Source organism: Stenella coeruleoalba (assembly GCF_951394435.1).
Source record: "Stenella coeruleoalba genome assembly, chromosome: 2".
NCBI lineage: Eukaryota > Metazoa > Chordata > Mammalia > Artiodactyla > Delphinidae > Stenella > Stenella coeruleoalba.
In genome coordinates this window covers 90,370,781-90,383,989 of record NC_137147.1, presented here as the reverse complement: position 1 = coordinate 90,383,989, position 13,209 = coordinate 90,370,781, and the positions used below count along the sequence as shown (strand labels likewise).

General features: G+C 34.2%; 1 protein-coding gene across 2 annotated transcripts in view; it reads left to right on the top strand.

Moving 5' to 3' along the window:
- The window catches only part of MYEF2 (myelin expression factor 2), a 31,441-nt gene extending 18,713 nt beyond the window's left edge, over window positions 1-12,728 (top strand). The window contains exons 10-17 of one of the 2 annotated variants that reach the window (XM_079914319.1): window positions 315-416; window positions 1,937-1,987; window positions 2,283-2,351; window positions 2,656-2,754; window positions 3,058-3,129; window positions 4,882-5,090; window positions 5,170-5,221; window positions 12,554-12,728. In XM_079914319.1, the coding sequence (XP_079770445.1) occupies window positions 315-416; window positions 1,937-1,987; window positions 2,283-2,351; window positions 2,656-2,754; window positions 3,058-3,129; window positions 4,882-5,090; window positions 5,170-5,221; window positions 12,554-12,717 (818 nt within the window). In that variant the 3' untranslated portion in view covers window positions 12,718-12,728. The remainder of the gene's footprint in view (window positions 1-314; window positions 417-1,936; window positions 1,988-2,282; window positions 2,352-2,655; window positions 2,755-3,057; window positions 3,130-4,881; window positions 5,091-5,169; window positions 5,222-12,553) is intronic. The other variant, XM_079914320.1, reaches the window with a different exon arrangement.
- The last annotated feature ends 481 nt before the right edge of the window (window positions 12,729-13,209 follow it).

Genomic DNA, 13,209 nt, shown 5'->3' with positions numbered 1-13,209 from the left:
TTCTTATTTTCAGATATGTATGTCATTTATAAGGTGGTTCAAAATCCTCTTGGTATTTCATTACTCTTTTTCAGTATGCCTTTAACTGGGATATAAGATGGATCTGCTTCATAAAACACTTCTCATTAGTAAATGATATTATAGTGAGGCTTCAATGTGCTGCATTCCAATGAAAACAAGAACTGTGGTGCTCTTATTTACAAATTTGCGAAATTTTAGAAATACTACTACAGGCATATAGCTTTAAAAATTTTTTCAGTGCCAGTTAGTTGATCATATAAGAGTTGGTAATAATATTCTTATTTGTGTTTTAGGTGGTCTTGGAGGCATTGGAATGGGACTTGGTCCAGGTGGACAGCCTATTAGTGCCAGCCAGTTGAACATAGGTGGTGTAATGGGGAATTTAGGTCCAAGTGGTGAGTATTCTAACTTTATTGTTTCTTTTTAAATGATACATTTGCTACATTGTAAAGCTTATATTTACTAGTTTGTAATAATATTTAAAGGACTGTAGTTTATAGTTGAATATTTAAGATGTTACTTTAGTCTGAAAAAGGAATGAAACCTTTGAGAGCAGAGAACGTGAAAGAGGTTGAACAGAAGGTCAGGAGGGTTCCTCTGAGGGCAGCCACGTTACAGCTAGCCTTTTAGCACTTTTAGCTAGCCTTTAGCCTTTTAGATTTTGAATTGTCTTTAAGGTAGAAGGAGAATATTCAATATAGTCTATGCCTTGTGTATCATGGATATACAGTATCTGTGGAATGGCTGAAATACTACCATATACGCAATTTAAATTTGAATATCTAGTTGGGAGGGTAGCTTTTCAGATAGCTGTTTGGCTATTCACGTAGACTAACCTACAGTTTATGTTTGAAGATTGATTTTTAAACTTTTTGATTTCAGAACCCTTTTATACTCTTAAAATTTGTTGAGGACCCCAAAGTGCTTTTGCTTATGTGGTTATATTTGTCAGTATTTACTGTATTTGAAATTAAAACTTAGAAATTTAAAAAAATTTACATATTTATTTAAGATAACAATGATAAACACATTATGTGTTAAAATAAATGTAATTTTTAAGAAAATAAATTGTATTTTCCAATACAAAAATTAGTGAGAAGAGTGATATTATTTCACCTTTTTGTACATCTCTTTAATGTTTGGCTTAATGCAAGACAGTCATGCTCTTGTATCTGCTTTTGCATTCAGTTTGTTACAGTGTCATCTATCATGTAGTTTCTGGAAAATTCCACCTTATACTCATGAGAAAATGAGAGTAAAACAGTCAATATCTTAGTGTTATTTGGATAATGAAGGAGTTTTGACCTATTGAACCCTCAAAGGTCCTTAGACCATATTTTGAGAATTGCTGTTTTAATTGATGGACTAATTAATGCTATCTGGTTTCTATTTTTGTTGAGATGCTATAGTTACATTTTAAATTGTGAGGGTAGTTATGGTAATCATTATGGTCTAAACAGATGGAAATCTTCTCCCTTACTCTTAGGCCCTCTACCCTCCTAAACACATACTATTTTTATTCTTTCATTTTTTACTGCTCCCTTAGCTGCCATGTTTAAAGGAGTCCTTACTTTCTGACCTGATCTCTCAGTCTGCTGTAGTGATATTTGTGTGTCTGAGCTGAAAAAAAAAATGAACGATTACCTAGTCCTAGATATTCTCTAACTGAATGTGAGTATGACCAGTGAATTTTGTTTTCTTGTCTAATAAATATTCAAAGAGGCCTTTTTGAAGACTCATGATTAGACACCTGCTGTGGCATAGCACTTTAAACCGTCCCATCTGTGCCCTGCTGCTTCTCTAGTATTCCACTGTGACTAGACCATTGGTATCTATTTTGCTGTGTTGCATTATGTCATTCTTTAGTCATTAAAATAAGATTTACTGAAAGTACATACTGTGTATTTTATTTGAGGTATGGGAATGGATGGTCCAGGTTTTGGAGGAATGAATAGAATTGGAGGAGGTATGTATAAGCATTTGTTTTCTTGTATGTACCCATCACCATGTTTAGTAAGTTAGAAACTATGTTGAGAATTCCAAGGGAAACAAAAGTCATGGTTTATTGTTGGCTCACGTCCTAAAGGCTGCTAGCAGAAATTGAGCCTGGTACATACTTAAGGGATATGGAAGGTGATGTGTTAAGAAGCAGTTGCACAAGGTAGGGTGAATGAAGAGCTTACTGATGAGACTTAATATTTACAAAATATACCTTTCAGCTATATAACTGACAGATCTCAAACTTAACCTTTATTCCATAGGAATTGGGTTTGGTGGTCTGGAAGCAATGAGTAGCATGGGAGGATTTGGAGGAGTTGGTCGAATGGGAGGTAGGTAAATGTATATAGTGGGATGTGTATACTACATTTCATTTTCTCCATTATTAAAAATGTCCCCCCTTTACTTAGGAATGGATACTGTAGATGTTTTCAGAGGATGTATGGGCACCAGGGGTAGGGACAGGCAGAGCGGAACTGGGATATCTGTGGCATGTGAAGTAGGTTGGGTAAATCATGGACTTCTTGTATTGTGGCTTTTGCTGTCATTACAGTTTAGTTTCAATAAGTTCCTAAATGGATTACTGTTTATTGATAATACTTGAAAAAGGGTTAATTTGTTGCATAATCTTTTCAGAGCTATACCGTGGTGCGATGACTAGTAGCATGGAGAGAGATTTTGGACGTGGTGATATTGGAATAAATCGAGGCTTTGGAGATTCCTTTGGTAGACTTGGTAGGGCTGGCTGTTTACTTCTTTTCTTTTTGCAGGTTGTATTTTTTCGAAGTTTGGCTGTCTTTTTTTGTATGAAAAATTAGAAATTTATAATGTTTCGTGCAATTTATTACTTGAAGAAAAATACTTCAGAGGTTTTAATGTACTAGCTCTCTTTTTCAGTGTCTTACATATTTGAACCCTATTTGTAGAAGACTTTATACTTTTCAGTTATTGTACATCTTCTGAGAGCATAATACCTTGGGAATTTTAAAGTATGATTATTTAAATTAATTAGTATATTATCTTTCCATCCTTGTTTAGGCAGTGCAATGATTGGAGGGTTTGCAGGAAGAATAGGAGCTTCTAACATGGGTCCAGTAGGATCTGGAATAAGTAGGTTTAAATTTTACTAGAATTTTACAGTAATATTTGAATACTTGCAAAAAACTTTGCAAGAGTAGTTACTGTAGTATTGTAATACTTTGTTCTTATATGTTGATATGACTTGTCATAATTTAGAGAAACTTTGATATTTATTGAGCTTTACTGTTTTATTGCTGTTGGAAATTTCTTAACTAACTTTGAATTTTACTTCTTTGACATTTCTAAACTAACACCAGAATATGTGTTAACTGTCACCCAATTCAAGAACCTTTATTCCAACTAAAGAATCTGGGGCTTTTTCTGATCATATGTCACGAACAACATTAGCTTTAGCACCAACTCTGTTTCTTTGCTTATTCTCTATAACTGCTGTTGGAGACTAGCTTATTTCATTTGTGAAAAAATATTGTGTCTTTTGGTAAACGCAGGTGAATCGCCTCAGATCTAACACTTCTGGAGACCTCCTGAGGTTGAGGGCAAGGTTAAAAGAAATGCTTATTTCCTTGCTTCTTAAACCTTTTCTTTGATAGAATCAAGAGTACTATTGTTGCAAAACTGGGGAATGCCAAATTTCTTCCCTCTGTTTCCACTAGTACATTTTAGGCCTTATATTAACCCTTAACACAAGGCTTAGTTTTTGACCCATGTTGCTTACTGAACCATGTCTATGTGAGCTCTCCATAGTTACCGACTTCCTTTAATTGATTGAAATCTCACAAATAGGAAACAAAGTCTACTTGAACTCTTCTAAGAGTGAGTTAAAAAAATCTTGTCAGCTGAAGATACTTCCATTGTACCTTGCTTCTCATTTTATTCCTTCTTTTCATCATCTTTTCGGCCTTGGCCATTTTCCTGTTAATCATAACTTCCCTACCTTCCTTTTTCACCTCAGTGTTTATACTTCTGTTCCCCTAATTTTATATATGTTATTCACAGAAAGCCAATTTGAGGGTGATGTTAATTTTTAGAGTGGGGATATTAGGTACGAGAAAAAAGGATACGATTGAGAAAGAGTAGGATTGGAATAGTTAAAGGGGACTCAATGTATAAGAATCAAGTGGGTACGAGCTACAAGCTAGATTTTTAAGCTCTGGCTAAAAGAGTGTGATTCCAGTTTTTGTTGTTATCTCCACAAGTTCTGTATAACATAGAGACTAAAAGTTAGCTTTTTCTGTGGTTATTGAAAATTGAATTGATATGAAAAGAGCAATTGTATACAAAACAAGATACTGAGGTGAAAGGTAAGCTAGGAAAAGAATATTATGGAGGACAGTATGAGAGCAACAGTTGATACGTTGTAGTTGTAATTATTTGAATTTACCCCATATGTCTTTGTTCTAACAATTACTAAGCTTGGTATTATTAAAAGATAAAAGTGAGGATACAAACTACTATAACATTAATGAATAAAGTCATTGATAGAAAATTTATATAACTTATGTTTTATGATCAGGATATAATTTTTTAGAAATGTATATGTATAATAGTATGAACAGATTCAGTTAGCCATTAACATTCAACTAACTGAATATATACAAAATTAAAATCTGTTCCTTGGAAGATTGTTATATTGTGTGTATAAAAATAATTTTATTTATATATTGTCTAATTACATAAATGAATTAATTTTTCTCTCTTTCTTTCTCAAAAATGATTCTCTCCCTCCTCTTTCTCTCCTTCCTCTTCCTTCTCCTTTTCCTTCTGTTCTTAAAACAAAAACACCAAACTCCCAAATCCTCCCTTCCCTTCTTGAAAATCCAGGTGGTGGAATGGGTGGCATGAACAGTGTGACTGGAGGAATGGGGATGGGACTGGATCGGATGAGTTCCAGCTTTGATAGAATGGGACCAGGTATAGGAGCTATACTGGAAAGGAGCATCGATATGGATCGAGGATTTTTATCAGGTCCTATGGGAAGCGGAATGAGAGACAGAATAGGCTCCAAAGGCAACCAGATATTTGTCAGAAATGTAAGCAACTAAATGTAAAGTATACTTAAAATTATTTTTTTCCTTGTATATCTGTTACTAATACCTTTTTTCATTCTAGCTGCCTTTTGACTTGACTTGGCAGAAACTAAAAGAGAAATTCAGTCAGTGTGGTAAGTATGCCAATGACTGTAGATATATTGATATTGATTATGGAGGAAAAATTGATTTTAAACTTTTAAATACTGCTTAGACCTTTACCTGTCCAGATGCTTATTCCTGGGTAGTATGACAGGTTTAATTCCACTTCAAAGAAATGAATTATTTTGCTATCCTCTGACGTACAGCAGTGCAAATTACTACTAAATAACAAGTTTTAGAGTACAGTCTGTCATTGTCTCCTGTGGATAAAGAAAGGGCTTATTTTATTACCTGATTTTTAAATGGTTACTATATCATCATTGCTTGAATTTAAAAGGATGTTTTTTATGTGGGAAATACTAACGAATGGTATATGTATTTCTTTGTTTATAATGTAGTACAGTGCTTTGTCAACATGACCCAATGAAATGCTGACATCCAAGTGATATGGAGTTAATAGATGAGACCCGTTCTGCGCACTCTGTCACCTATACAATAAAGGAAACTTAGCTGATAGCGTAGAACCCACTGCCTAGAATGCCTTAGACAGGTACATTCTGGCGGCCCTTCTGTTCCTTTTATAAACTGTTCTTGGCTATAATGATACTACCTATACGACCGTAATATATTCATTAGGTCTGTAGATGATTAGGTGGTTTATTACTTTTAAAAGAGGGCCTTTTTTTGTAATGATGAGAGATTAAGTGTGAGTAGAACAAAGTAACAGATGTCCTGCTCATTTTTTTTTGCTATTGCATGGTAACCCAGAGAGTATTAATAGTACAACTATGTCGGTGGGATATAATGATGAAAAATAGCTAAGTAAAAGTGGTATATTCAACCTTTGAGAGTTAATGGAAAGTTAAGAGTATTTGGAATATATCTTTAATTTCTGGAGATCATGAAGGGGATAAGTTTAGTGTTCTCCCACAAAAGTAACCTTTGTAGCCACTGTCACAGGGGATCAAAGTGATCCTTCTGGAAACTGTTCTCTAATGTGTTCTCAGAGTACTTTATACCTAACTTTTCTTGTGGTAATCTGTTCACATGTTTTCTTCCCTCCCAGATGGAGGCTCTTGAGGGCAAGAACCATCATCTGTTTATTCTAGCACATTTCGTTGCCTCTGCACGTATAGTAGGAGTTTATTAAATGTTATGAATGAGTTAAGCATTCTGAAAAGATCTTCATTCATTTATTTGGTTATTTATTAAGTAAATCTACAAATATTGTATTTTTGGTAGTCTGCTCATCATTAGGGTTAGAAAGGGGAAGAAAGTAAGATATTACCCCTGCCCTCAAAGAACATACAGTGTGTATCTGTCTACAATGTTCTAGTGGCTCCTTTTTGTTGATCATCTTTTAATTTATATTTATTTACATTTTATTCAAAGAAGAGAAAGATAATTTTTATTGATAAAAAAGTTGTTGTAAACAAGTCAACTAGTAAATAGTTGCTACTAAGAGAAAGCAGAATTATCAAGTTGTTTTGAGGTGTTGGTAGTCTTTGTAGGAGTAAGGAGATCTACCAGGATGAGTAAGCAGCATCTACCCGTGAATCCCATAGGCTACAGGGGAAATGAGCATATTACGGCCTTAGTGAGATCCATCAAATGAGGAGCGGTGGCAGCAAGTACAGATAATCCCTGCTGTTGTAGTTTCAGTGAAGAAGAATCTCCAGATGACATATGACTTTATTTTAAAAAGTAGAAATGAAACAAGATAAAGAACAATGTGGGGCAAACAAATGACATTAGTGAAAATGTGACCAACACTGAGTTGACTGTTTCCTTGTACGTAGGCAGATTTCCTTTCAAGATTAGATATGAGCAAGGCTTGCAGCAAATTTGAGGTCTTTTGGTGGGCTTCTATACTTGTTGCTGGCATTGTTTTGACAGAAGGACATCAACAATTCAAAAACATTTTTTAAAAGGAAAAACTAGTCCCCAAATCTACATTTAAAAAATCTGTACAACATTTTAGCCAATAAAATAAAGTGCTTAACTCTGTTATTTTAGCTCTATTTTTATGTCCCTTTTTGATCAGTCTTTATTATATCATGAGAGTAATGCTTTTTGGTTTTGTTTTCTCAATTCTAATTGTAAAAGCTTTTGACTTTCAGATTTATATTAAGGTAATACCATAGTAAATAATTTCCTACCATCTTCCTGTTTTTAACCTTGAACTTACATTGATGGAAAGGAAGATAAGTTACAGTAATAATTTATAGAATTAAGTGTCCAGCTATTGACAACTATGGAAATTATCTGGCTTGTATGAACTGAACCATCTGTTTTTCTGCCACACATCACTTTATTTATTTTCAAATCTTAGCTTTTCTTTCTTAGAATGGAAAGTTTCTTTTTAACCTGCTCCAAGCCAGTAGTGCCCCTTTTCACAGTAGAAGTCAGTTTTTTGCTATTTTTTTAACCCCCTGAGCCCAAGGTGAGTAAGTATATTCTCTTGATTACTTCTTAGTAGGAGTCTAGTGGTACTCCATGCTCTCCTCTAGACAGTAACTGCTAGTAAATGGCCCATCAGCAAGCCCTCTGATTATTAGATGTCTAGAGTGGTTAATTGTCCTTGGTGGGGCAATTACAAAGATCGAGAAAATGTTGGAGTATGAGTTAAATAACCCTCAATACAACATTTCCTTAGCAGGTATAATTCAGGAAAAAATGTATTCATATATCCCCAAATATAACAAGATGAGAAGGAAGTGAGTATAGTAAAGTAGATCTTCTTTTATTTTGCTATATGTAATTCCTCAATACACATTTTTAAGAAGACTGAGTATAAATAACTAACCCATTCAGAGTTGGACCCCGCATTAGTTCAGGTTGTGTTAATGAAGTCAAATAGGTGTAGTTTTTCAAACTTCCATATTGTCTGTACACTTTAACTATACTCTGGCTTAGTGTGTTTTAGAACTGCAGAGCAAGGAAAGCCCATTCTTAATTATTTCTGCTATAAACCATACCAAATATAACGTTGTTCCACAGGTTTCCATTATTCTCATTTTTTACATCAGTATGCTACCTGTTACCTGCATAGAAAATGGAGACTTGTGGTGGATTTTATTTACTAAAACACATGGTGCTTCAAGCATGGCTAGTGGACTCTAGATTAAAATAACAGTAAAAATAATGCAGTAAGAGTAAAAACAATATATGAAGAATATTCATAGATAGTCACTTTCTTTTGTTTGTAAAGAAACACTCAAACTTTGTTTTTTGTCCCCCATATCATAATTATAGTTTCTTGTAGAATATCTGATTTTGCTTTCTTGTCCTGTGGTTATGTTACAGCTGTACTTTGGAAGTAGGTTTTATTAAACCATTTATTTATTTATTTATGCTTTAATTTGGTCAGTTTTTAGATATGCTTTTACATCATCATTTTCCAGAGTATACCCCACAAGATTACTTAATAGGCTGAGTTAAATAAAGCAGAAAGGTTTCTTATATTGCAGGAGAGTCATTTTTTGTAGTTAGTATGTGTAACAGCAGTATTTTTGATTACTGTAATACTGATTTCTCATTGCATACTCTTTTATACTGTTGCTAAAATAGCAGCCCTATTTTGTTTTTCTTGGAATCACACAAGATCAGTAGATATTTCAGTCATTTAAGAGTCCTCGGAGCATGTACAAAACCAGAGAAGTCTGATTTTAATTAATTAAAACTAAATTTTTTTCTCCTCAATTATTTATCTTTAGAAAAGAATATATCTCAGTTGGTGTTTTTATGGGATTAAGAAGAAAGTTAGAAAACAGAACTTTCTAGTTCTATACCTAGGGGTTTTTTGGGGCAATCTAACCGTGAAACAAGTATCTATAAGTTACTTTCTCTATAAACCTGAGTGTCCAAACTGTAAGAAGGTTCAAGTATCTTAGCTGATAGACCTTGTCAGCTAGAAAAGCCTTGAGATCACTGTGAGGTCAGGAATTCGGGGGTTTGAGTCATGATTCCTAAAAAGAGGGGAAATTTAAGAGAAAAAAAGAGAAACTTGTCCTGGGAGATTAACGGATTTTGCAAGAGATTATTACATATTTTCCTTTGAAGTTTTGAAGATTTCTTGCTTGAGTGAACCTTAGTATTGCTAATAAACCTATGGTGGGATACTTATGTTAAGAAAAACAGATAAATTTAGGATAATGAAGAACATTTAACCTTAAAAGCTCTTGAAAATTCTCCACAGTCCTCTTCAAAATCACTGTAAAGTGCTCCCATTTACCAAGGTATGCTTCTTTAATTAAACTTGCTTTTTTTTTCAGGTCCCAGCATTTGAGATACTAAGAGGACTGTGACTCTGGAAATTGCTCTGCATTTGTCTTTAAAGCTTTAAAAATATATATATATAGTCTCCAGTTTCATTTTATGGTGTTCGTTAGAAAATGTGATTTCTGTATTTTTTTAAATTTTTTTCTTCCAGTTTCATTGAGATAGAATCGACATATAGCACTGTATAATTTTAAGGTGTACAGCATAATGATTTGACTTACACATATAAAATGGTTATCACAAGAAGTTCAGTGAACATCCATCATCCCACAGATACAAAATTAAAGAGATAGAAAAAAAGATTTTCCTTGTGATGAGAGCTCTTAGGATTTACTCTCTTAACAACTTTAATATGTAACACTCAGCACTTACCATGTTGTACATTACATCCCTAGTACTTATTTATCTTATAACTCGAAGTTTGTACCTTTTGACTCCCTTCCTCCAGTTTCCCCTCTCCACTCCACCTGCCGCCTCTAGTAACTACAAAATGATCTCTTTTTTTTCCTATGAGTTTGTTTCTTTGCTTTTGAAGTATAATTGACCTACAACCCTATGTTAGTTCCTGTTACACAATATAGTGATTCGATATTTCCGTACTTTGCAAATGATCATCACGATAAATCCAGTTATAATATATCACCATAAAAAGATATTACATAGTTACTGACTATATTCCTCACATTGTACTTTTCATACCCGTGACTCATTTATTTTGCAATTGGAAGTTTGTACCTCTTAATCTTCGTTTACTATTTCTTTCTTCTCTCCAGCCCCCTCCACTCAGACAGCCACCTGTTTGTTCTCTGTATAACTGTTTCTGTTTTGTTACGTTCATTTCTTTTGGTTTTTAGAGTCCACATATAAGTGAAATTATACAGTATTTATCTTTCTGTGACTTATTAGCATATAATACCCTCTGGGTTCATCCATGTTGTTGCAAATGGCAAGATTTCATTCTTTTTTATGGCTGATTAGTGCGTGCTTGGGTGGCTTCCATATCTTGGCTGTTGTAAATAGTGCTGCAGTGAACATAGGGGTGCATGTATCTTTTTTTAATTAGTGTTTTTATTTTCTTCGGATAAGTTCCCAGGAGGGGAATTGCTGGATCTTATGGTAGTTCTATTTTTAATTTCTTGAGGAATTGCCATACAGTTTTCTGTAGTGGCAACACCAGTTTACATTCCCACTAATGGTGCACAGGGGTGTGTTTGGTTTTTTACCTGTTGTAGGTTAAAAAGTTTTTGGATCTACTTTAACCATTATAATAATTTCTCTGGGAATTAGTCTGTTTTATAACTTTTAGAACACAGTTAAAGACTGCCTGGCTTGGATTACAAATCATGGTTTTGGTTCAGTGTGATATTTATTAACTTGAACCATTTAATTAGTATTGAGTGGGTGAGTGATTACCTATCAGTTGGTTTTTAAAAAACGCAGTAATGGGGCAGAGCGGGGATGGATGAATAAACAAAAGAAGAAAAGTAGCCTAGGATGTTGTAGAAATCATTCAGATCAAAATTTAAACAGGAAAAAAAAATCTTACTCATGCATTGGGATTAAAAGTTCATCCCATCGCCTAGAAAGGGCTTATGCAATTTTTTGATAAGCCCTTTTTTAAATTAATTTATTTATTATTCTGGGTTGCATTGGGTCTTGCGCGTGGGCTTTCTCTAGTTGCGGCGAGCGGGGGCTACTCTTCGTTGCAGTGCGCAGGCTTCTCATTGCAGTGGCTTCTCTTGTTGCAGAGCACAGGCTCTAGGCGTGCGGGCTTCAGTAGTTGTGGCACGTGGGCTTAGTAGTCGTGGCTCGCGGTCTCTAGAGTGCAGGCTCAGTAGTTGTGGTGCACGGGCTTAGTTGCTCCGCGGACTGTGGGATCTTCCTAGACCAGGGCTCGAACCTGTGTCCCCTGTATTAGCAGGTGGGTTCTTAACCACTGCGCCACCAGGGAAGCCCAAGCCCTTTTCTTTTACCTTCCCCCCTTTTCCTTTTTTTGTCCCTTTATAGAACTAAATATGTCTGACTGACTGATTTTATTGCCAGACTAAAATTAGCCCATAGTGATCTGGCAACTATAATATTCAACGGGAGGGAAACATGGCAGGTAGTGACCTCACATCTAAATCTGTGTGAACTGGGTTATCATACATCCTTGTATGCCTGGGGATAGTCTCAATGTTTACATCTGTTATTTGTGTGTAATTATTATTAAGTCTCCCTTTTACTCTCTGAAGTTTCTGGTTTGGATGATGGATTTTTATGGCTATGTATTTTGATAAATGATATTCATTTGTTTCAAATACCAGTCTGTATAGAGTCAGTAATGATATTAACTAAAACAGAACCATTGTCTGGTTTTCCTCCTCCTGGAAGTTTCTCTAAGTTTCTTCTTTGTGCTCTTTATCATCACTGTTTTCTACTTTTATTGATTTAAATCTACAGTATCTCGTACATGCCTGCTTCTGTAATATACTTGGTGCCACTCTTACATGTGGAGTTCAAATTGTCATATTGAATAAATGACTTTGGCACTGTGGTTGAAAAGCAGAATTAGCGGAGCTCTTTGTGGCCTGGTAAAAATTAAATTTCTGGGCAGTTGCTACTGTTTTCAGGGATAAAAGAGTGAAATGGAGGATAAAAGGGAGGGAAGAGAGATTAGGGGATTTGGGCATAAAAGAGCAATCGTTTTTCTAAAAATAATTTTGTTTGAATTTGTAAGTTTGTTATTAGGCATGGTGACTTGGTGTCATTTTGTGCTAGCTTACCTTATCTTGCTATAAAATTCACTTTAAAAGTAAGGATTTAACATTAAAAAATTTTATTTTAATAAAATATTAAATCCTAAGCAAATTTATTTTGATTTCAATTTTGTATGTTATAACCTGTATATATTCATTACTTTATATGAATTGCATTATATTCAGAATATAAAATGATGAGAATAATGCTTATATGATGTGCTGTTTTAAAATCATTGATGTTTTTAGCCAAGTTATTTCGTTGGCTACGAGAAATTTCAAACCTGTGCAGTGAAATGGAACCTGTTTAAACAGACTAGTAATTCTATAATTTTTATTTTATAGGTCATGTAATGTTTGCAGAAATAAAAATGGAGAATGGAAAGTCAAAAGGCTGTGGAACGGTCAGATTTGACTCCCCAGAATCAGCTGAAAAAGCCTGCAGAATAATGAATGGCATAAAAATCAGTGGCAGAGAAATTGATGTTCGCTTGGATCGTAATGCATAATTTGAAACCACGGTTGGAACATTCTTACATCTGTTTTGCTGAATCTCCTAGTAAAAGTCATTTTTTTAAGTAATACTGTATGCTTACAAAAGTTGTAAAGATGAACTTTTAAAACTCCCACCAGCTTTTAACAGTATAGTGTTAATATACTGTGATTTTTGTTAATCTCAAGTTTGGATTTTTAAAGACAGCAAGTCTGGTCATTCAGTTTAAATGAATGGTTATACTATTTTTAATGAAATAAGCCATTTTCTTGTTATTTTCAGTTCTGCATAGTGGGATTTGTTTGTTCAAGTGTCCCCAGCTTTTATCAACTTATTGTAAGGTAAAACATAGATGGTTTTTTCAAAACTTCTGTTTAATATATGTAATTGTCCTTGAAAAGAAAGGGCTCAGACAAATTAGGATATGATTTTGGTTGGTTTTAAATTTTTCTTGGTGATAAAGAATTACTGTAAGTAAGTTTTAGATTCTAAAATTCAGAATATTTTT